The sequence below is a fragment of the Aspergillus udagawae genome, assembly GCF_001078395.1.
Source record: "Aspergillus udagawae IFM 46973 DNA, scaffold_5, whole genome shotgun sequence".
Taxonomy (NCBI): Eukaryota; Fungi; Ascomycota; class Eurotiomycetes; order Eurotiales; family Aspergillaceae; genus Aspergillus; species Aspergillus udagawae.
The window spans coordinates 757,206-779,359 of NW_025091268.1; the positions used below are offsets into that span (position 1 = coordinate 757,206).

Consider the following 22,154-nt stretch of genomic DNA (forward strand, 5'->3'; position numbering starts at 1 on the left):
GGATCTGATCCAACGCAACATGACAATCAACATTGATAAGCTCCGTCAGCGCTTATCTGAGTCTATCTTCTACTATCTATATCCTTCTCGCAGTCTATCTTAATCAGGACAATCTGTCAAGCTTTCTGTACTTAAAATGAGGGTTTGTCCGTATTCCTTGAAGCACGGAAACTATGGCATCTGGACGGCCCACTATGGCTAAGATCCGAAATCTGATGAAATTCGCTATCTCGAATTGAATACTAGTTTACAGAATCCATCGCATCAACCACCCTTTCGGAAGCTGGCAATGGTCTTCTTTTGTTCTCATCTCTCGTCACAGGTGGCCATCTTCCCTCGAGAAGTCTTGCCTTACCTACCATGAACAACCAAGGATATCAGAGTACAACGATAATTTGAACGCTGCAATAAATATAAAATTGGGATCTTCAATGTCTCCTGTTCCATTTTTCAAGCTTTTGTCTTGATGACTTATTGTCCCCCATCTCTTCCCCAAGCATTGGCACATCTACTTTACTGGGCAGACGACCGGGTGTTACGCTTGGTAGCTGCGCCCTTGGCAGTGTCGGCCGCAGAGCTGACAGCTTCGCTGGCCTTCTCCTTGGCGGCGGAGGCGGCCTCCTTGCCCTTCTTAGCGGCGGCGGCAGGGGCGGGGCTGCTGGCTCCAACAGCGCCCACAATGACGAGGATCATGGTCAGAAGGAGAGCTCCCAGACCACCGGCGACCTCAGGAACTTGCTTGACAGCGTTGACGGGGTCTTGCTTGGCAAGACCGATGAAGTAGTCGACCTTCTCACGAACGTATGTCACTGGGGCCTCCTTGAAGCTGACGCTGGGAGTGGCATCCTTCTCCTCGGGCTTGGGCTTGGAGGCTTCCTCCAGAGCAACTTCAACGGGGTGCTTGAGGTCAAACGTCTCCTTGCGGAGCTTCTCAGCATCTTCAATGGAGTGGCCAATGTAGATGTTGTCGAAAAGAATGTCGTTCTGCATGGTCCAGATCTCGAAACCAACCTGCTCACTTGTCAGAATGCAGCAAACAACTGCGAACACAGAATGAAGGTACTTACAGCGCCCATAGGCTCGAAGTTAGAAGGAGTCTTATCCTCGAAGTAGGCGGGGTTGGGGATCTTGCGAGGCATCCAGATGCCCTTGTAGGCGGGGTTGTCAATCAAAGGAGCGGTCCACTTGCCCTTGTAGGCAGGGTTCTTCTTCATGGGAGGAGTCCAGGGGCCACATCCGGAGACTTCGTTGCACTTGGGGTTAGGAACAGTAGGAGGAACCCAGTCACCGTCCTCCTCGTCATCCCAGTCCTCCGGCTTCTCGGCCTCGGGATCAGGAATGCTGGTGGGCTCGTCCTCAAGCCAGTCCTCGGGCATAGTCGCCTCCTCATCCACGATTTCATAAGGAGCTTCCTCATCCCAGTCGTCAGGCTTCTTGGCCTCCGGGTCGGGAATCTTGGCTTCGTCGACCCAATCGGCGGGCTTCTTGTCCTTGGGGTCGTCGATCTCCTTCTCCGGGTTGACCGGGGGGTTGAAGTCCTCAAGCAAGGTACCATTCTTGACAGCCTCGCCGTCAATCAGGATCTGGAAGGATTGATCGGGCTTGACGATCAACGTGTACAACGAGGTGACCTTGGAGGTACGAGCGGCAGGAGGCGCGGTCATGTGCTTCTCCTCGTACTCGCCGGTCTTGGGGTTCTTGTGACGGAAAATGAAGTGAACCTGAAGTATTGTAAGTGATAATTCGTAGAGAACCTTGCCTCGGTAAAAAGGCACTAATTTCATACCTTGTTGGTAGCACCGCACTTGTCGGGACCGAACATGATCACGTACGGAGTAGCGTTGGAGAACTCCTCGGCGTGGAGCTTCTTGTTTTCCTGGAGGAGCTTCATGTAGGCACCACCGCAAACAAGGGAGTCTTTTTGTGGACAGGCATCAGTATATTCCATGCAATTGCCAGGACCTGATATGACCTACTCTGTGGCTTGACTTCATACTGAACAACCAAGGTCTTGCCCTTGTTGTCGATCTTCTTGGGGAACTTCGCAGAGATAGCATGGTGAGCTGCGACGTTCTTGACAACCAGACCCTTGTCGCCAACCATGCCGTTGAGCACGGTAGGTTCCTCGACAGCCCATTCACCAATGTAGGCCCAATCCTCCTCTGACTTGGAGTCCTCCTTCTTGGCATGAGACGGAGTCCATCTCGAGTCCCAATCGGCGGTGAATTGCTCGAGGAAGGGAGCTTTAATGGTAGTAGGCTAAGAGAGAGAGAGAGAGTCGATCGTCAGCGATGCGGAGCGACGATGGAAAATAGTGGAATAACGGGACGCTACTTACGGTGAAAGTAGGCTTCTCCACGAGCGAAGTAGCGTCAGCCTTCTTCTCAGTCTCCTCAGCATGAGCTTGGCCCATCAAAGTGGCCGAGGAGACGAGGGCGCCAGTGATAGCTGCGTTGAAACGCATGATGGACGATGACGGGATTGAGACTGATATTCCCCGAGAATCTCTGAATACAAATGATGGACAAGTAAGCAATCAGACAAACAAACAAGCAATTGAACCTCCGTAAAGGAAATAGGAAGGTGTTTTGTTTGGGGGAGGGAAGCTGTACCACAAGATGATCCACACAGGATGGAGTAAGGCAAGGGAGGAGAAGGGAAGAAGAGGACAACTGGGCAAGAATAACTGTTATATACCTAGGTAGTAAGAAGGGATAGAGGTGAGGCCAGGTGTGATGGTCCACTGACTACTCAGAGCAATTAGACTACAGGAGCATTAAATATGCAAGCGACAAAGCAGCAGTGCTTCCAGTGAGTGCCGGGAAGTTCAAGGTGGCCTCTTCTTGCTTGAGCCTGGATTGCTTCTTGGGGTAAGGTCCCGCCTGCCTATTGCGGTTTAGCGGTGCTTCTCCAATGTTCTGTCGATAGCCAGAGATGATCTAACTTTCTGGGATAGGAGAGTAGATATCTGCTATCAGATGGTATCTAAAGCAGATAGTTAGGAAGATCATTGAGCTCTATACTTACTTTGCGATATCATAACCTCAAGCTTATAACGGATATTCTGCTTAGGTTATCTTCAGAATTTATTACGGATCATCCACGAGGAGTCTACCGCCTGATCAATTGGACAATCTACTATGGATAAGGCAACGGAGATTGCGCGATAGACTCCCCGCCAAAAATATTTCCATTCCCCGCGCAACGCAACCATATCATTGATCCTCTATCTATCTGCCCTTTTGATTCCAATTACCCTCGTGTGGGTGTCACTTGAGTCATATTGACTCTGCACAAGCGTAATCATTCGAAATTTATGCCATTATCTCAGCAACGACTGCGTAACCACCTCAGTCTCTCATCAGCATCGAGCTTACAGCATGGCCCAAGAAGTTGAAAACAACAACAATGACCATCTGGTCCAGTCTTCTGACCCAGAACACCCAGCCAACTTGATCCCCGAGCTCTGCCGCAAATTCTACAATTGGGGTTGGGTCACTGGTACTGGTGGTGGAGTGAGTAGTCGCGTCCTTCGCGAAGCCGACTGTTACACTGACGAGAGTACAATCAATGCATAGACTTCGATCCGTCGCGGCGACCATATCTTTATCGCGCCTTCAGGAGTCCAAAAGGAATTGATTCAACCACACAATATTTTTGTCCTGGAGTTCCCTACTCCCAAGTACCCTCCTTCCGACCGCAAGTACATCCGCAAGCCCCTCGAACTGAAGCCGTCCGCATGCACTCCACTGTTCCTTACTGCTTTCGAGCGTGGCGCTGGATGCTGCATCCACACGCACTCCCAGTGGGCCGTGTTGGTGACGCTCTTGGTTGAGCGCGAGAAGGGTCCAGACGCTTGCTTTGAGATCAGCAACATTGAGCAGATCAAGGGTATTCCTCGAGGCAAGGGCAAGGGCATGCTGGGCTTCTTCGACACCCTTAAGATCCCTATCATCGAGAACACTGCGTTCGAGGAGGATCTCACTGGAAGCTTGGAGAAGGCCATGAACCAATACCCGGACACCTACGCTGTCCTGGTGAGGAGACATGGAATGTGAGTTGTATCCGCTCGTGTTATATTGAGCCATTTGAGCTGATGACTGTATACAGTTATGTTTGGGGTGATGACGTTGCCAAAGCCAAGACGCAGTGCGAGAGCTTGGATTATCTTTTCCAGCTCGCTGTTGAAATGCACAAGCTCGGCCTTCCGTGGGTCAAATAAAGGCTCAAGCCAACAACAAGGATCGGAGGATGAGGACTAGCTCAGGAAGGGGAGTACATCAGCAGTATAATGACGAAGCACGCGATATGATGACTAGGGATGCACTTTGTATATGACGATACATGAAATTTGTCTAGACATTTGAGAACCTCTCACAGGTTAGACTACTTAGTAGTATTGGTCCTTAAGCCGGCAAAAGTGTATAGGCCTATCTGAGATATTCAAGCCACGATCCGATCAATCAGCGTAATACAAGCTCAATAAGTATCAATTATCTCTCGATCACCTGTGTTGTCGAGAAATAATGGTTATCAAAGCTCAACAGTAGCTTCCTATGCAACCCAACCAGGGAAGCCTTGGCGGGGAGCTAGGCTGTAACTTAGTCGCAGGACGACCGCGCGGATCATTCCGTCCGACTTCTACATACAATCTCCAGCTGTCAACTGCAATCGATAACACCCCATCGGCTTTGGGTCTTGTCGTCGTTTCGAGTTTTTTTTATACAGACTGTTAGTCTCATCATCTCTGCAATATTCGCATCCATTGCCTCTAAACCCATACAGCTATCATGGATCTGGATACTGGAGACTCCCCGTGGGGCGGTAAGCAGGCAACCCAGTGTCACCAGTCAACTCCAAATTGCCCTCTCTGATTGTAAGCATAGATGTGCCCTCGCAGTCAAGTCATGGTGCACAGAAGCCAGAAACTGAAGAAGTCGGTATGTTCACTCGCGGTATTACATACCGCGCACTCCTCGTCACGTCCTGAGACATGAGCTCATCGCTTCTGTAGCACCGAAACGATCAACACAACCAGCCAGCCCAAGCGCTACCCGTTCTCCTGTTCGACGAAACCTGCGAGGTGCTCGCAAAATCAGCGCGCAGGCCACCAAGCTGGAAGCCGTGGATGACGCCGTAGATCCCCTTGGTCCACTCGGAGACAATCCCACCGACAGTCTCGCTCCAGTCAACGAGCAAGCACCAACACCACCCCAGAAGGAGCCTTTTGCAGGTCGCAGTGCTCGTCCGACGTCATCTACATCGCAATCATCTAGTGCTGGTGGTTTGGGAGACTCAGTACATCTGGAAGAGGATGGTGCGGGGTTCAGGGGACCTCCCCCCGTACAGCCTCGGGCAGACGCGGACGGGACGAAGAGGCAATCTCAGCCCAGTATCAGCATTGAAGAGGCTGCGAAGCCAACATTCGAAATCACAGTGGGTGATCCGCACAAGGTGGGAGATCTGACAAGTAGCCACATCGTGTACCAAGTTCGAACGAAGGTGAACCTCCCCGCTCTACATTTCCATTCATAAATGGGGCGCAAGGCGCTGATACTGGGTACAGACGACATCAAAGGCGTACCGACAACCAGAATTTACGGTCAGCCGCAGATACCGTGATTTCTTATGGCTCTACAATTCCATGCACAATAACAACCCTGGTGTTGTTGTGCCTCCTCCGCCCGAAAAGCAAGCTGTTGGCCGTTTTGATACGAACTTCGTCGAGTCTAGAAGAGCTGCACTCGAGCGCATGCTCAACAAGATCGCGACACACCCTATCCTGCAGCATGACGCGGATCTGAAGATATTCCTGGAAAGTGAATCATTCAATATGGATGTCAAGAACAAGGAGAACAGGGAACCGGATCTAGGTCAGAACAAGGGAATGTTCAGCTCCTTTGGAATTAGCGTAGGCGGAGGTGGAAAGTTCGTAGAACACGATGATGTGAGTGCCTTGTGGGTTGCATACTGTCAAGTCATTAAGCTAACTCGAGTCGAAATAGTGGTTCCACGATAGGAAGATATACATGGATGCGCTGGAGAATCAGCTCAAAGCTTTGCTGAAGGCGATTGATGTCGTGGTCGCGCAGCGTAAGGGATTAGCAGAAGCGGCTGGCGATTTTTCGTCTTCACTTCACGCCTTGGCGGCTGTCGAGTTGTCTCCGGCCCTTTCTAGTCCATTGGACGGACTTTCAGATTTGCAGTTGCGCATCAAGGAACTTTATGAGCGCCAAGCACAGCACGATGTTCTGACACTAGGAATCACCATCGATGAATACCTTCGCATCATCGGAAGCGTCAAGACGGCTTTCTCTCAGCGACAAAAAGCCTTCCATAGCTGGCACGCGGCCGAATCCGAGCTGCAAAAACGGAAGCATACCCAGGAGAAGCTACTCAGACAGGGAAAGACGCAGCAGGATCGCCTCAATCAAGCCAACGCCGATGTGGCCGACGCGGAAAGAAAAGTGCACCAGGCCAGGCTGTTATTCGACGATATGGGCCGTTTGATGCGTAATGAATTGCAAAGATTTGAGAAAGAAAAGGTGGAGGATTTCAAGTCTGGTGTTGAGACATTCCTGGAAAGTGCAGTAGAGGCGCAGAAGGAGGTGAGTTTTACCGGGCTAGTCAAGCTTCTGATCAGATTCACTGATGAGTCTTGCAGTTGATCGAATTGTGGGAGACGTTCCTCTTACAGTTGGATGCTGGTGAAGAGGGTATCCCCTTCTTTGCGTCTCCTCCTGTGGCAGGCAATGCTCCTGCGCAACAGGCGACAGACGAAGCCAGCGGTACAGCCCCAGTAGCTGCGGAGGAGGCGACGTAGCTCGTCCTGGGCTATCTCTCGACCTTTTCTCGCCATGTATAACTGAATTGCGATGATTCTTTGGCCTAGCTTGACCCGGATCTACGTATTGCTTCGCTGGCGAGCCGCCATAGCCCTTTAAACCGCACTCACTTGTTCCATCTCGATCTCCCGCTGAGCACGCAAACCAGATACCGTTCGAAGCGTAGTATGATTGATGCTTTCTCTGAACTGTTGATTTCCGTGTAAACTCTATCTGTCTCCTTCAAGCTTTGGTAAAAATGACATGTTCAAGGTCCAATTCAAATAGTGTGCTGAAACCCCTTCAGAAGGTATGATATACATGTACATAGGCCATAAAACCGACAGACGAACGAAAAAAAAGCTGTGGAACCAGAAAGAAAATAGAGAAATTTCTCCGCACAACATCAAAGGTGGCCCTCCGTCGTCAACGCACCATAAACCCAGATAAAGATTGCGTTGAAGTCACCCGCCCTCCGTTGCGTATTATACACTCAAATCCACCGTAGAGTCAGCCCCAATAGGATCAACCTATTTCTTCTTCTTCGGAGGCTCCTGCTCCATCTCCTGTCCGAACGAACTAATCAGGTCCAGCAAATTGTCGTCTTCTTCCTCTGCCAGCGCGGCCTCAGCAGCAGCAGCAGCAGCAGCAGCAGCATCAGCATCAGCCGCCTCCTTGCCCTTAGCAGTGGCCTTGGTATCCGTCTCTCCTTCAACAGGCGTGTTCGCATCCCAGCTCCGTCCAAACTTGGCTCTGAAGGCGGCGAGTCGACCGGCCTCGTCCTCCTCAACGTTCATCAGCTTGCTGGACGAGGGGTTCCAGAGCAGCGAGTTGCGCGTGTCTCGGGTCGAGCGGTAGACGGGTGTCGGGGAGGTCGTGCGATGTGTGAAGGTGCTTCCGTCGGAGAGGGTGATGAGCTGCGTGAAGGTGTAGGGGCGCTTGGGGCGCCGGAGGAGTGTGGCATGTCGACATTGCGAGCAGATGTAGGTGGTGGATGTCTGAACTCGGGCGGTGCTGACCGCGCTGCGGCGGAGGGGAATGTGGATTGACATTTGTGTTCACGGATAGGAAACCCAGGCTGCAGAGTGAGGATAGTTAATTCCTGGGGTTTCAATCGGATTGGGTATCAGGAGTAGTGTTGCGATGGTTTATCGGTCGATGGGTTTTGGCCGAGAAATTTCGCGGATTGTTCACGGATCTGCTGTTATGTAAGCAGTAAACCTCCGCTGTTTTTTTCTCATCGTCCGGGACCGCGGAGGTTTCTGCGTGGATACGATCTGGTGCCGAATTGATGATGGCTGTCAATTGAAGGTTGTCGAAGATTTGCTGGGCTTTCAGGATGAGTGTTAAGAGACTTGTTGGTCTTTTCTCTGATCGTTCCCTCGTGCTTTCGCCCATAATACCCTGAGCTCCACTCGTCGAGAGCTCCGTCCGCTCTCTCATCGGCGGGATGAAGCTGCCATATTCGCTATCCGTGCTGTGGGCCAGAAATATCGGCGTTGGTATGGAAGATTTGCCCTAATTCTTTGCATTTGTCGCCTGTTCATCGTCTAACCAAGCATGACCAGAGCAACAAGCTATACTAGCTCTACCTAACCGGCTGTCCAACCTCACTGTCCGATGCGGAGCACCGAAGCAACCATGGCCTCGCAGACAATACGGAACTTCGGCTCCAGCTTCGCAAGCTGGCAGTGAACCCAAGAAGCTGACATCAGCCCGTAGCGCGCTTCCACTGACCGACCAAGTCCGCCTGCTCATGCGCCGTGTACCCTACCCCGTGGCCATCATCACAGCCACGGATCCGCAGGGCCCCATCGAGAAAGCCTTCCGCGGCATGACCGTCTCCTCCTTCAACACGGTTACCCTCCATCCCTCACCCGTCATCTCCTTCAACGTGCGCCGCCCATCAGAGACCCTAACCGCGCTCCAGTCCTCAGGCCGGTTCCTCGTCCATCTGCTTGCCCCGACCCCAGCAACCGCAGCCCTGGCCCGGGATTTCTCCAGGGGAAACCACAATCTGGCCCTCCTAAGCGGAAAGGGAGACTTTGAATTCGCGCAGCATGTCTCTGCCGACGGGTCCGTCACGAGACCGCTTCCCATCCTGCGCCGGAGAGCCATCAGCCAGCTAGGCCAGACAAACACCGAGGAGAGCATCGAGGACTTCCCGTTTGTGTTCGAGTGCCAACTCAATCCGCAGGTTGTGGAGGTCCACGACCACACAATCGTCGTTGGAACCGTCGTGCAAGCGCTCTTGCGGCATCTTCCTGAATCAGAGGCGGAGACGTCAGTATCGTCCGGCTCTGCAAAGGATTTATGCCTGACATATGCTAATACAAAATTTTGGGGAATGGGCCATGAGATATAACTATCAAAACCTAGGGTATGGGTTTCAACTGGGACCCACCACTCTGTCCACACATATATATTGCTTCCTGGCGTCCACTGACGGGTGAGTGCAATAACACTCATGTCTATCGAGAGTGCGATGTGTCCAAGATTTGCACCGCCTACGTATTTTTCGCCATTTTGTACATAGAATTTCTCTTACATGTAAGAGGGAAAAAGTGCCACTTATCGAAAAGACGCGGCGAGAAATGTACAGATTATCTACCTTTCACACCTTCCCAGATTGACGGATCTGTACCCTTGAATTTGTAACCCAAACTATGCAGGCATAGTACTCACTGCCGACTCGGTAGGCAGATCCTCTACGGCAGATCAGATTCTGGCACCGAAGATTGATCGGACAGAATTGATATTGGGTACTTTGGAACGATCAAGTGACGGCAAATGGTAGGCTTTTCGATTCTTTTTATCCAAGAAATCTACACAGGATGAAGGACGCAGGATCGACTGTTCTCAGGCGACGGGAATTGAGCGGAGCACTAGAAGTCGGGAGACCTAAGAATCCCATCTCGACATCAAGCACAACATCACACCGAGAGAATAACACAAGAAGAAATTGGAGACAGAACACACGCAACCAGGAGTACCCTTGGGATCCGCACAGAAGACTCCGCGAAAGCCTCTTGAACCAACCCATGTCCTAGTTGGTTTTACCATACACAGAGCTAGGACTGCCGCTTCCGCTACCACTTCCACCACTTCCATTGCTTCCGCTACCGCTTCCACGGCTACCCGCCCGTTGAAAAGGGCTGGAAACAGGTCTCAAGCCCGAATTCAGAGCGGTATTGCTATCGGATCCCGGGCTTCTCTTGTCAGCAAGCAGCTCGGACAAGTCGAGCTGGAAAGGCTGACGACGACTTGAGTCCATGAAGTCGGAGCCATAGAGGCTGCTCCGGGCAGATCGGTTCGAGAAAGATCGATCGCGATAGACAAAGTCCGAGTCAAGGTGAGAGCTGGCATTGACGAGGGGGGAAGTTGGAAAGTTGAGATACGACGGCTGCTGTACTGGACTCGTGGGGTGAGAAGATGACGCACCAACAGGAGAAGACGCGGTCTGAAGGGGACTAGACTTCAAAGACGGGAAACTGAGCCCTAGCAGTGATCTGTTGCTCGGAGCAGTCGATGTCAATGCGCCAAGTGGTAAGGCCGCCTCGGAGAAGGGATTCGTCCCAGGCAGATTGCCCTCGGGAGTCAATGGACCAGGATCCAAGAGCATCTGCTGGTGTTGCTGCTGGATGGCTTGCTCGATAGCGTCACATTGTTGCCAGATCTGTTGTGCGCGCAACTGGTACTCCTGCACAGACTGCCCAATAGTGGCAAACTGCTCGTTGAAAGTCGCTTCGAGTTTTGCTTGGTCCTGCTCTCGGGCAAATTGTTCTGCTGCGCGACGCTCGCGCTCATTGAGCCCTTGCGCATTAGCAGAGACAATCCTCTCATATTGTTCGTTGATCCTAGTACGGCGGCTTTGAAGACGCTCCCGCCTCTGGATCGCAGAGCTCAACTCAGTTTCCAAGGACGACACTTCACGGGCAACAGCGGACCGAGCAGTGGCGAGCTCCTCCTTTGCCGAATTGAGAAGGCTCAGCTCGTGTTCGTATTTGGCTTTCTGATCCGACCACTCTCGAAGTTCTTCCTCGGGGACATTCTCCAGGTTGTCAAGCTGATCCTCAAGTAGAGCAGTGGCCTCTTCAGTTTGCCGAATGTTCCTTTCCAGTTGCAGCGAGCGTTGTTTCTGCCTGTTTTCATCTGTTCCGCTGTGTAGACGATGGTTGTAATTGTCAAGCTCCTTCCTGATTTTGGAAATGACAAGCTTGTGATCGTTCTTGGCCTTTCTGAGCCGAGACCGCTTCTCATTCAACTTGGCTTCAGCGTTGACGATAGAGTTCTTCAGCGTAGTCGTTGGGGATGAAGGACGATACGATGGCTGGGGTGGAGTTGACACCGACGAGACTGCTGCTTTGAAGAATTAATAAAACTTCCAGAGTGTGAAAGATCCACAGAAGGTCGCTCTTACCTTGTTCCGCATCATTAGTCGAAGGAGTTTTGACACTAATGACGCAAATCTCCTCATCGGTATCGCTCCGTAAAAACGAGCAAGTGTAAGCACAATTGGGGGCCAGACCAGAAATCTCGCCCCGCCAATGTACCATACTCGATCCTTTCGGTGCATCATGCACTTTGCATATTGTGGCGGTGGCCCAAAGAGCTCCATTCACGCACACATAGAACGGTTCCGTATCCTCGCTCCTTAGACATCCAGCTTCGCAAGCTCCCGAACCGGTCGAGTCATCCGCTGAAGAAAAATCACCAGCTGCAAATTTTATTGTTGAACTGTCGATTTCCGTAATCCATACAAGTCCATCGTCCAAGGAAAGACCTTGAAGATCATCCTCGGTCACGGGAAGACCGCGAGCTGTCTTCGACAAAGCCCTAGAGTGTTCATACTCTCTCATGACGGTTATCTTTGTGCTTGCCAGTGCCGCCCAAAACGGTTGACGACTCCGCACCTGATTTGCCTGTCTCCTGCGTTTCTTCGCCGAAAGTAGTCGATCCCTACCATCCTTGTGCGCTGTCGGAGTGACAATTTGCCCATCAGCACCGATATATGACGAAACACTGGCCCCTGACTCGAAGGCAGAATCGATTTGTGTCTGCGAGCCGGCGGACGCTTCCGTGTCGATGCGCTTGCCGGTGCGAGGAGGATTAGGCGTTCTGTTCTTCGCCATTGACCGTCTCGCCATGGCGGTGCCGGCTTGGGCCAGTATATGGACTGCGAGTAGACTCCGAAGCCAGCTCGGCGACGTCTGCGGTTCAGTGCGTCGAAACTCAGTAGGCAAAAGATGCGAATATTGCGACAACATATCGGGACTGATGATGTTCGAGGAAAGAAGATGACCTATAACAAAATCCTGTATACCTTTGCTCCGCACAAGGTGCATTATCAAAACTATACCAACACAGAGGGTGTTCACCCCCCCGTTTTTCCCAAATCCCCCACCACCTAGCGTGATGGCAACTTGAACGTGGGCCAGGTCAAGCGCGAAATTTTGCGCCCAGGTCCACATGAACAAGCCCCATATGAGTAGACAGAATCCATCCATCGCAATCATTGTACCGAGGGAAGGAGTTCCGGCGGGCCCTTGAAAGATGTCGAAATTGGACGTCAAGGAACCAGCCGACGCACCACTAGGAGGCAAGAAGGTCAAAGAGGCGAACAAAAACTGAACCAGAGTGAGAACCATCGGTGGAAGTTGGAGCAGAAAGATCAAGATGGCGATCGTGTCGTACATGGGGCACGATTTGAGGATGGTCGACGCGAGTTGGAGAGGGTTAATCGATGCATTCGAAGGCGACCTCTTGGCACCGGTTGCCGACTTCTCAGTACGACGCGAAGCCAGTCCTGCAACATCGCCACTGGTCTGCGAGGCGACACCATTGTTCTGCACATACGACATGTCGGCATTGCCCTTGGCGTATCCGTTCAAATGATCAGGCCCATTACAATCCCCTTTGGAGCTGTCCGGCGTTCCGTTGAGCTTGGTCGATGCTGCGGTCGTTGTGGGGATGACCGGATCGCTGGAAGAGCGAGACGACGGCAAATCGACTTGAGAGGAGGAAAGAGAACTGGACGCAGAGCCGCCGTTGAGATTACCGTTCAGATGTCCATTGGATTTCTGTTTGGCCACTTTTTTCCCTGTATTTGCGGTGCCATTCTCATGCCGATTGCTATGACTCTTCCTAGCCGTAGCCGATGAACGTGGCATCGACGGACGAGCCTAACACCCAGGTCCGAGTCAGCTTGGCAGATTAGAGCCAAGGACTTGGACCAGGCAGGTGAGTGAAGATGAAGACAATTTTGAAGGAAAAGGAAAATGGAGGAAGGACGACTTGGAAGGGGCGAGCAGGAAGGGAGAATGGCGAGATATCAGGTTGGCAATATGTGCGGGAGCGGGATGAAAAGGAACGACAAGAGGGGTCTCGCAAAGGCGGTAGAGAGGACTAATGGTAAATGAAGAGAGAAAAAGGAAAAGACAAGAGAAGACTGTAGAGAAGGAGGAGGAGAAACTGAAGGCTGAGATAGCGTGGCGGGAGGGGCGGGTTTGGAGAGATGGTAAGGGAAAGAGGAAAGGGAAAAAGAACGGAGGTTTTTTTGGTTTGGTTTTCTCGGAATCTGGATGGACGAAACGAGGCGGGAAGGGAGAGAGTGTCTTCCTAGGTAGACGTAGCCTCTGTAGGAATCTAGTCTACCTTTTTACCGTAGGAGTCTAGTTCACAGGAAGGTTGGAACTGATCGTCAGAACCGGACCAGAAAAAGAAAGAAAAGAGAAGACGATTGAGCCAATGTAAGCTGCTCAGCCAGATTTGCTACTAGAACTTTGGGAGAGGAAAAGGACCCTCAGCCCAAGGCAGTAAGGCTTCCGCGTCCGCTAAGCACCAGAAGGGTAAAGCCACGAGGCCTGAGGCATCAGTAACCAACTTTTAAATGCCACATGCTTCACCAGTTGGCGTGTAATGTTTGGGAAATACGTAATACACAGTACAGCAGATCCAGGCGGGCGGATTACAGATTACATTATTACGGCCAGATGGGCTGATGGAAGCGCAGACCAGGGCAGCGCCTCATTCCGGTTGGCTGCCGAGGTTTGTTATTTTTGGGATCTTCAACCAGAGATTGTGTCGATTGCTGGTATGTTCTGTCCCACACTTGCACAAGGAAATAACAATGAATCTGGAGCATCATGGCACTATTCAGATCAACATATTCAGATTACTCTCATTTGTTAACATTGTGGCTGTGTTATGACAAGTCAATCTGACATAAACAGATCTGCCTATAATGTAACTAACTACTGCATAACGCTTGTTTCAAAATGATTGCGACGGTAACGGGGCAAGCTTCTTCTAGCTTGGCGGTTCTCTAATAAACTCCTGCAAGTCTCAACCCTCCCGTCATATCTACTTCTCTATAATCAACCTCAAAAACAGATATTCGGGGTCTAGAATCCGTCCAAGATGGGTTGCATCTGATTGATGCCAACTTGTTCAAGATGACCGTATAATTGACTCACCAAGTCTTCTGACACTACAGTACTTGTGTGGCTAAGATACTGACAAGCTGATATAGATGCATCCACTATCTCTGGGGTAAACGGGAATAATTCGGCCTTATTGTCACTCATCTTTCACTGCTCTTAGCACGACTACGTGTGCGGCATCAATCGCAATGAGATTGCTGCCCTGATAGGCCAAAATTTCCATGGCCCATGGAACATGACCTACTGCTTACTTTCCAGTTACCCCTCACTGACGCAGAAACTGGCCATACAAATATTCTCTTCTCCGTCGAACTATCTTCTGCCGCCATGCATAGGGGATGTGCTGTGCTCAAAATCTTTCAAAGCAGGAAGACGATCATCCGACGATCGAATCCTCCACTTTCTCAGCGGGGTTGACTTTCCCAGATTGACAGCTACAAAGGGTACAACGTCTGATTTTGTAGTCGATGATTGGAACAGCAGAGTTTCGCTCACCAATTCGAGCAATGACCCTTGACTCCGATGATTGAGTTGACTGTTTGTATTAGTTGCTTTTGAGGTCATAATATGGCTCGGTGCATGATTAGCCAACAAGTAGAGAGGTAGACGAAGATCTTTTGCACTCAGCATATTACCTACATGACTTTCGATTCTTGATTGTCAATCAATCTTTCTTAGGCCGCTCTTCATTGGGTAAAGGGAAAGAAAATGGGAATAACGACGAATGATCGACCGGTTTTACCCCAAAGAGGATAAACGTGCCAAACTTATTCTGGGTATTTTGTCGGGGATGCCCCGGCTCGCTGGCTTCGTCGAGTATCATATGATACTAAAGTTTTGTTCGTGGCTTAAATCTACCTAGGTAAGCTATCAAATCCACGGACCTGGATGTACATCGATGATGGTTCTGCGGAGCCGATAATTGTCTATGGCGCCATACCCTTCCCTGGTACATCACTGTATGGCTCGGTACCCATACAGAGGATATACCTATATATCCAGGAACTGTTGTAAACATAATTGAAGAGTTTTTGGTTTTCACTCAGAGCTCGTCAAAACCAAGTCTTTCAACGAAGGGCAACAGACTGAACGATAGAGCTCAATGAGTAAATTGATGCAGCGTTACAAGCTTTGGGTTGACATTTTCGCTCTGAGTTGCGTCTGTTGAACTTGTGCTGATGCATGTACATCGTTTAGCAGCAGTCCTCACCCCGCGCCAGAATGGTTTGCCTGCATGGCAATGATAACATGCATCCCGTGATTGCACACTTCTACCAGCTAGAACATTGGGTACCAATAAAAAATCCACGCATAGTCTGGAGAAACACGACAATGCACTTTAGTACCTTTGAAATATTTCCTTGAGCTGGCCAAGGTACAAACACCGAGGGGACGAAAGACCCCCGCAAAAGACGACATTCCACACTTACTGACTCTCTTCATTACCCAGTCTATGGCTGCCCTACCTCGGGACTAGCTTCTACACACTCTAGAACATATGAGAATAACGCTCTTGAGCGAGCCACCTCACCTTAGAGCCTATAGCGCTCATTTCCTCGCTGAACCCATATCCTCAACAGCATCCTCCCGATCCCAGCTTTCCACCTCCAATTGGCGGACTTGCGTTTCAATATCAAGGATCTGCTGCTGCCAGTGTTTCCTGGCTCGCTCTTGGAGTTCCCACATGGTCTGAAACTGCGCCTCGACAAATGGCGGCAGGGTAGTCTTCTTGTTCTGCTTGTAATCGTACACGACAATGTCCTCGTGCACACGAGCAGCAGGTCGCTGACGCGCTTCGGATAAAATCATAGCCTGAAGGTCGAACGCGTATTGGGATTGCTGAGCTGACGGGTCGTGGACCAGTTTATGGTAGACGGTGACTTTGTCGGGGTACGTCATGGGCTGCAGCAACAGGGACACTCGTCAGCAAAGAACCTAGGGGAAAATGACATGCCCACGTACGAATTTGTAGTCGATTTTGAGACTTCGGACGATGACGCCAACCCCTTTCGGACTAACCAGATTCATCCATTCCTTCTTGTGGGTTGGGTCTATGTGTACGGCGAAGTTGCGAACGAAGTATACCCTTGCGGTTTCGGCGTATCGGAGGTACATGACGTTATTGACGTGTCCTGGATAGCATTGTCACAAAGCTCAGCTACATCCGCAGCTATCTTTGATTGTATAGAGCGGAAGTTCACATACCCTGGTCAATGGTCAGTTTATCTCAGTATAAACAACAGGAGAATCGGGCATTACTCACCATGCTATCCTGTTGCCAGCGTAGAACGTCCTCCATCAGCATAGTTCCGTTACAAGAGTCTTGCTTCCGTAGGCCCTACCATTTCTCCCCAAGCCACCGTCTGCCGATATAAACCCCTCCTCCATTCATCTGTCAGGTAGCCCTCACTGCCGGCGATCAGCTCGCGCCAATCCCGCGCAATGCGCTGAAGTATGTTTCCAGCTTCCTCGACCTGTGGTGGCTTCAGGCCGAACATCATGCATTTTCCAATCCGTCTTTTGATCATGGTAAGCCATCGCGGATCAATGGAGTGAGGTTTGGATGGCGGTTGTCTCGAAGTTGAGGTGTGAGAATCCTGGGAGGTGGGCGATATCGAGAAGAACCGGCAATAGCAACTTGAGGCTCGAGATGTGATCGCAGCGAGGCTCTGCCTTTTGAGTGTTTGGATTGCGATCATCATTCAGCTGGACTATTGTACAACAGGGATAGGAGAGAGTCTAGGATTGTTTGCAGGTCTAGTCCCCACTGACACTCGGAGGGATCGAAAAAGCATGGGGCAGACGGCTAACCCCGGGCTCTCCCCACTCTCCACCTGAGCAAATGCCGAAATCGAAGATATTAACCTGACGTGATTGCCAGGTCAATAGGCTAATGGACTGCCATCCAGGGAAGCAGAGCAGCACTGTTCTTGAGTAGCATCCGATAATAATATCATGAAGATGGTCAAATCAGGCCCAATTTGAGGAGCAGTGCTATTACTTCTTTCCATAATGAGCTTCTCCGCACCGCATCAGCTATATATATTCCGCAAAATCTCGAGGATAGTTCCTAGGCAATAAGTACGAAACCATGTACTATTTAGGCGCGAGTCCTCTGCTAAAGATCATTGCTCTACCTCTCCATAAAGCTAACAGAATGATTTCAAGGAAATTTGGCCGAGGCTGCAAGGCTGCAGGTTGGGGAAGTGTCAATCCACACCTAACAGCAGGCCGCCCGCCAAACGACGTCACCGACATTTTCCGGCTGCAGAAACAACAACATCCCGACAACGTCTTGCAGCCATTCCACCCTGACGCTGACCCTCCTTGTCTTCGAGTCGACGCAATAACAATGACAAATCCGGAGCTCCGTCGACAAGTCATCAATATTTACAAAGGTATTTGCTCCGCATCTTGCATCTCATTTGTTCTGCTATTTCGACACTGAACCCGGAATGCCCTTCATCAAACGACTATATGCGATTATCTCATTCGAAACTGATTCAGATACTACAGAACTCCTCTACCTCGGGCGAGAATACCCTCTTGGATATGATTATTTCAGGCAAAGGCTGCACAAAGCGTTCTCCGGCCAAGCGCATCTGACCGACGAAGAACAGATTCGGACAGGGGTAGCGAGGGCACAGTTTGTAAAAAAGGGTATGATTGAAGCCGTCATCTCCAGAAATTTGGGAGTCCCTGGGTTGGAGTTTCAACTGCTAATTATCTGCGTATCAGAGATTGAAGCTATGTAAGAACGCGGATTCTACCTTCACCCCTACCACCCACCAACGCCGAGAGCCTACCCTTCCACAAACCACTCTCTACACGGACTCCGAGCGGGATGAATTCAAAAGAGCAAAGTTATTATATATATTCTAGGATAGTCACTGCTGGACCACCGTTTATCATGAGGGGATCGTTCATATCATGCATCCACACACCCGAACCTTCAGACATGATGCTGATGAGCAAAGCAGGTATTATCTGAAGCGGTACCGCACGCTGAAACAGCGGTATGAGAATAAATAAATACAGTGGCGCTGCCTGAAACTTTGGATGAAGGTTCTGAAAATGTACAAATGAAAACACAAAATAGACTTGGGGTATCACCAATAAGGATCGTGAGCAATAGTCGATGGACTTTTCTGGCATCCAAAACACCAAAGCCTCTTTCTTTATGACTTCATCGGAAGTTTCGTCAAGCCGGGCCTACCTTTTCCGACCCCACCAAGCACTCACTTCCAGACACTCTCCACTCGCGAGACCTCCTTTTTGAAACAGGTCGTTTATCATGGCGGTCCACCACCTGTCCCACTCGTCCCTACTTTTCCCGCTGGCCTCCATGAGCATTGGCTCCATGCCTTCGATCATCTGAATAACAGTCAGAAGTGCAGTTCGTCGGATTGACATCTGTTCCGCGGTCAATTGCTTGCGTGGGCGACCCCCTTCGCGTTCCCATCGCAATTCACCCAATGGAATGGCGATACGACGACTGTCCACCTTTTCAAGGACGTCAACTTCGGCATTGAAAGACAACCCAATGGTGGCGCACGGTATAGCAGTGAGTTTTCGGCGATCAAAGGCTTTCTCAACCCACGAATTATAATCCTGGAGAAACTTGTTCTGAGCTCCGGTGAAGGGTGTGGCTGGCGAAAAGGTATACGTCGCGGTGTTGTCCGCGACTTCCTGCTCTCTTGAAGCTAATTTGCGAGCTGGGGCGGGATTTGGAAGCAGTGATCGAAATACCCAGTCAGAATCCCATACTTCCAGAATTCCTCCAGATTTGAGAACACGCAATGGTTCGCTGAGACCAGACGCCTGCTGTGCGGGACTAGACGGACACATTCCTGCATCTTTGATGAACACAAAGTCAAAGTAATCGTCCGGGTAAGGCAGGCGAGGCTTGCGTAGGTCATGCCGCTTGAAATGCCAGTTCACACCTTTTTTGCGCAAATCAGGGGCCACTGAGACGAGGTCGATGCCGTGAAAGGCGATGTTGCGATGGCCGCGACGGGTGAAATAGTCATGACACATACTGGACCATAATCCCGACCCGCATGCGATCTCAAGGACCCTCTTGGGGGGCTGCTCGTTTAACGATGGCGTACAAAATGGGCCCCCGAAGACACGAATGAGCATAAGGGAGCGCAATGTCTGGCGGTTAATTTCTGGCAGGTCGCATGGCAAAGGGTATAGATTTTCCGGGTCTCTGAGATAGGTGCGGTCACCTTGGCGGATGAGCGGGTAGGAGGAGTAGTCGTTAATGGACGAGAGGGAGGAAGTCGAAGTGCCTGCCCACGTAGGACCTGTCGAACTCAGGGTGGAATGAAGGTCGGACCCGGAGGCCACGGGCGTGAAGGTAGTTGGCATGATATCCATATTTTTGAAGTGGAAGCTCTATTTTTCTATTTTTCCTTCACCAGTCGAGAAATGACGAAATTCTGCGATGAGCTATATGCATTCCGGCCCCTTCGAAATATACTGTTGGAGGGAGAATTGAGCGAAGTGATTATACCATTGTAACAGGAGATGGTTTAAGGACAGTAGGAACGGACGGAGAATCAAGGGTCGCAGGAGACGAGACAGGAGGGGCAACGCAAGAAACGAGAGCTCAGATAACTTAGTTGGAGCGAGTCTGGACTGCGGAGAATGAGAGATTGATCCATGGGACTAGAAGACAAGAAGAGAAGGAGGGGGGCAAAGACCATCGCAAAATTGCGCCTCAAGTCTTCGGTCCACGACCCTAAAATCGGCAGTGGAACTCCACTGGGATGACTCCGACAAAGTGCCTGAGTTTTTTCTTACCTAGCTCCTGGGAGATTGGGACTCGTCGGTTGTCGGGAGTCTAAAGACTAAAAGGAGAAACTATAATGTCGTCTAAATTACTGCTCTGTAGTTACGACTCAACGGGAAGAGTACACTGAACAGTCCCAGACATCAGCATGATTTCAAGACCATCCAAGACACAATCAAGACCAATCATTCTGACCATTATCGTTCATATAAAACTAGGATGCCACCGTCATCACTCTCATTTTAGCCCGTCCTTGTGTTGAACGGAGAAAGGGACGATACTTCCGTGAGTGGCGGAATTCCAAGCCTGACCTACGTTCTCCGTAGGCTAGAATCAGATATCCCCGCTGGCCTACGCCCATCAATTTGATCAGGGGCTCTTTTTCTGTCTCTCATTTTTTTCAATTTTGAGTTTCCGTCTCAGTTACATATCCAGACTCCAGACGATGGAGGCTGTAGATAGATGGATAGTCTGCACTGATTGATAGTCTGCAGGGACTGCTAGTAAAAGTACATCCTACACACTAGTACAAACAACTACACAAAAAAAAAAATGTGTTGAATGCAGATGCAGGAGCACCGGTCATGTTACACAAAATGAAACAATGGAACGGCAATAGTCGATCATCTCATGATTGATGCTACATTGTACTACTACAAAGTCTGGCGGACTACACTCTCGAACAAGTAATACTACCTATTCTACCTATCCCATAAGGAGAGATCGTCCGAACAGGAACTCGATGATGAATGGCCGTTGAACTAGAGATTTTCAAGGAAACAAGTTCTCCCCCTTGTAATAATAACAATATTATTTAAAGTATTGAACCAACCCTCACCCAAGACGGAAAATTGCTAATGCAGATTGCCAACTGTAACGGACACCCAGCCCAACCAGAACGCCTTGGTCTGTGTTCCCGAGCAGGCTAACGTAGGTACGGTACAGCCTACATGGGTCTAGTCACACTAGTGGTTCTAGTTTAGGACATTAGTCTCTCTTATTGGAAGTCTCAATGTCACCGAATTGTACCTGAGGAAAGTCCAGGAGAGGCGAATACGAAAGAAGTGCAATTGTCCAGCGTCTTCTATTTTTCATGTGATTAGCTGGGTACTTGTAGCCTATCTACTTGTGGTGCAGAAGGAAGTATGATCCGATGGCAGATGGGTGCAAAATCCGACACCTCTATCCGATGTGTCTATCCAACAGTGCTGAAAACGGGCGAACAAGGCAGATGGGCTCTTGCAGATAGGAATTACGGGTGGCGGTCCGTTGCAATATGTACACGTGCCTGCACAGGTCACATTGTGTACTGAGTACGCTAGTCGCCAGCACCAGTACCTAACAGGACCTAGGCGCTGTCATAGCTTTCTGGCAGGTTGATCGTATCTACGGGTATTTGCTCCGTAGCTTGAAGGGCTCAGAACAGAAGGATGAATTATGAAGTTGATCAAATAATCCCCGAAGAATTATCATATACCGTGGGTTACGATTCCCCATCTCAAGGCAGACATTCCGAATGAAGAATGCTGCTCCAATTCTTGACTTATCTTGGCATACTGAAGGCGATCAACATGGCCGACTGACGACTCGGGTTGTCCTCGTCTCCTTAATCATGATAGTTTCTGCTGTCGCTGATTTCGGTGCTAACAATCATCAAATATGTGCAATAATTGTCTGTCTCTTCCTGTCATTGATCCAACAGATGACTACGCCATCTGCACGCTGTTTTATCCATCATATTTAGTTGTCCAGTCAAATTATGGCGTACCATTTCCGGACTTGATATCAGCTGCAGCCCTTGAGTACAGTTGTCTCGTACATGTATGTATCAACTGCACGTCCTTGCGCAGCTGAAGGATTCACAACTAGCAAAAGTCCAACCGTATTTCCATTCTTGCAAAGCAAGTTCGGATAATAGTAAACTTATCCCCTCTGCAGCTAGCACATAGTACAGTTGTTCTTGTTCACGCGACGCTGAAGCTGAAACAAAGTACATCCGTGGTCAGCAAGTACTACGGTGAAGCGAACTGGTGGCGGCCGTCTGAGCATCGTAGGTCGGCCTCTGTTCTCGATGGTCGATGATGGTGCACT

General features: G+C 50.2%; 8 protein-coding genes across 8 annotated transcripts; 3 read left to right on the forward strand and 5 right to left on the reverse strand.

The window, feature by feature from the left end:
- Window positions 1–513: 513 nt before the first annotated feature.
- Window positions 514–2,464, reverse strand: clxA (calnexin; the record flags this gene model as incomplete). The annotated part of the gene is made up of 5 exons (XM_043291972.1): window positions 514–1,011; window positions 1,068–1,721; window positions 1,787–1,917; window positions 1,977–2,259; window positions 2,339–2,464. The coding sequence occupies 5 exons, from the start codon at window positions 2,462–2,464 to the stop codon at window positions 514–516; spliced, it is 1,692 nt and encodes a 563-aa protein (XP_043147907.1).
- Window positions 2,465–3,380: 916 nt separating this feature from the next.
- mde1 (methylthioribulose 1-phosphate dehydratase MDE1) lies at window positions 3,381–4,222 on the forward strand (the record flags this gene model as incomplete). The annotated part of the gene is made up of 3 exons (XM_043291973.1): window positions 3,381–3,515; window positions 3,579–4,054; window positions 4,111–4,222. The coding sequence occupies 3 exons, from the start codon at window positions 3,381–3,383 to the stop codon at window positions 4,220–4,222; spliced, it is 723 nt and encodes a 240-aa protein (XP_043147908.1).
- A 568-nt stretch (window positions 4,223–4,790) lies between these two features.
- On the forward strand, window positions 4,791–6,823 carry Aud_007081 (sorting nexin 1; the record flags this gene model as incomplete). Its single annotated transcript, XM_043291974.1, has 6 exons — window positions 4,791–4,824; window positions 4,887–4,940; window positions 5,015–5,502; window positions 5,567–5,947; window positions 6,006–6,608; window positions 6,665–6,823. 6 exons carry the CDS (start codon window positions 4,791–4,793, stop codon window positions 6,821–6,823), a joined length of 1,719 nt encoding a protein of 572 aa, XP_043147909.1.
- A 531-nt stretch (window positions 6,824–7,354) lies between these two features.
- Window positions 7,355–7,876, reverse strand: Aud_007082 (mitochondrial 54S ribosomal protein bL31m; the record flags this gene model as incomplete). The annotated part of the gene is made up of 1 exon (XM_043291975.1): window positions 7,355–7,876. One exon carries the CDS (start codon window positions 7,874–7,876, stop codon window positions 7,355–7,357), a length of 522 nt encoding a protein of 173 aa, XP_043147910.1.
- Window positions 7,877–8,274: 398 nt separating this feature from the next.
- On the forward strand, window positions 8,275–9,189 carry Aud_007083 (flavin reductase family protein; the record flags this gene model as incomplete). Its single annotated transcript, XM_043291976.1, has 2 exons — window positions 8,275–8,326; window positions 8,393–9,189. 2 exons carry the CDS (start codon window positions 8,275–8,277, stop codon window positions 9,187–9,189), a joined length of 849 nt encoding a protein of 282 aa, XP_043147911.1.
- Window positions 9,190–9,870: 681 nt separating this feature from the next.
- Aud_007084 (putative ubiquitination network signaling protein) lies at window positions 9,871–12,994 on the reverse strand (the record flags this gene model as incomplete). The annotated part of the gene is made up of 2 exons (XM_043291977.1): window positions 9,871–11,183; window positions 11,245–12,994. The coding sequence occupies 2 exons, from the start codon at window positions 12,992–12,994 to the stop codon at window positions 9,871–9,873; spliced, it is 3,063 nt and encodes a 1,020-aa protein (XP_043147912.1).
- A 2,820-nt stretch (window positions 12,995–15,814) lies between these two features.
- On the reverse strand, window positions 15,815–16,968 carry Aud_007085 (thioesterase family protein; the record flags this gene model as incomplete). The annotated part of the gene is made up of 4 exons (XM_043291978.1): window positions 15,815–16,168; window positions 16,229–16,398; window positions 16,526–16,538; window positions 16,609–16,968. The coding sequence occupies 4 exons, from the start codon at window positions 16,966–16,968 to the stop codon at window positions 15,815–15,817; spliced, it is 897 nt and encodes a 298-aa protein (XP_043147913.1).
- A 1,510-nt stretch (window positions 16,969–18,478) lies between these two features.
- Aud_007086 (class I SAM-dependent methyltransferase) lies at window positions 18,479–19,648 on the reverse strand (the record flags this gene model as incomplete). Its single annotated transcript, XM_043291979.1, has 1 exon — window positions 18,479–19,648. One exon carries the CDS (start codon window positions 19,646–19,648, stop codon window positions 18,479–18,481), a length of 1,170 nt encoding a protein of 389 aa, XP_043147914.1.
- Between the last annotated feature and the right edge of the window lie 2,506 nt (window positions 19,649–22,154).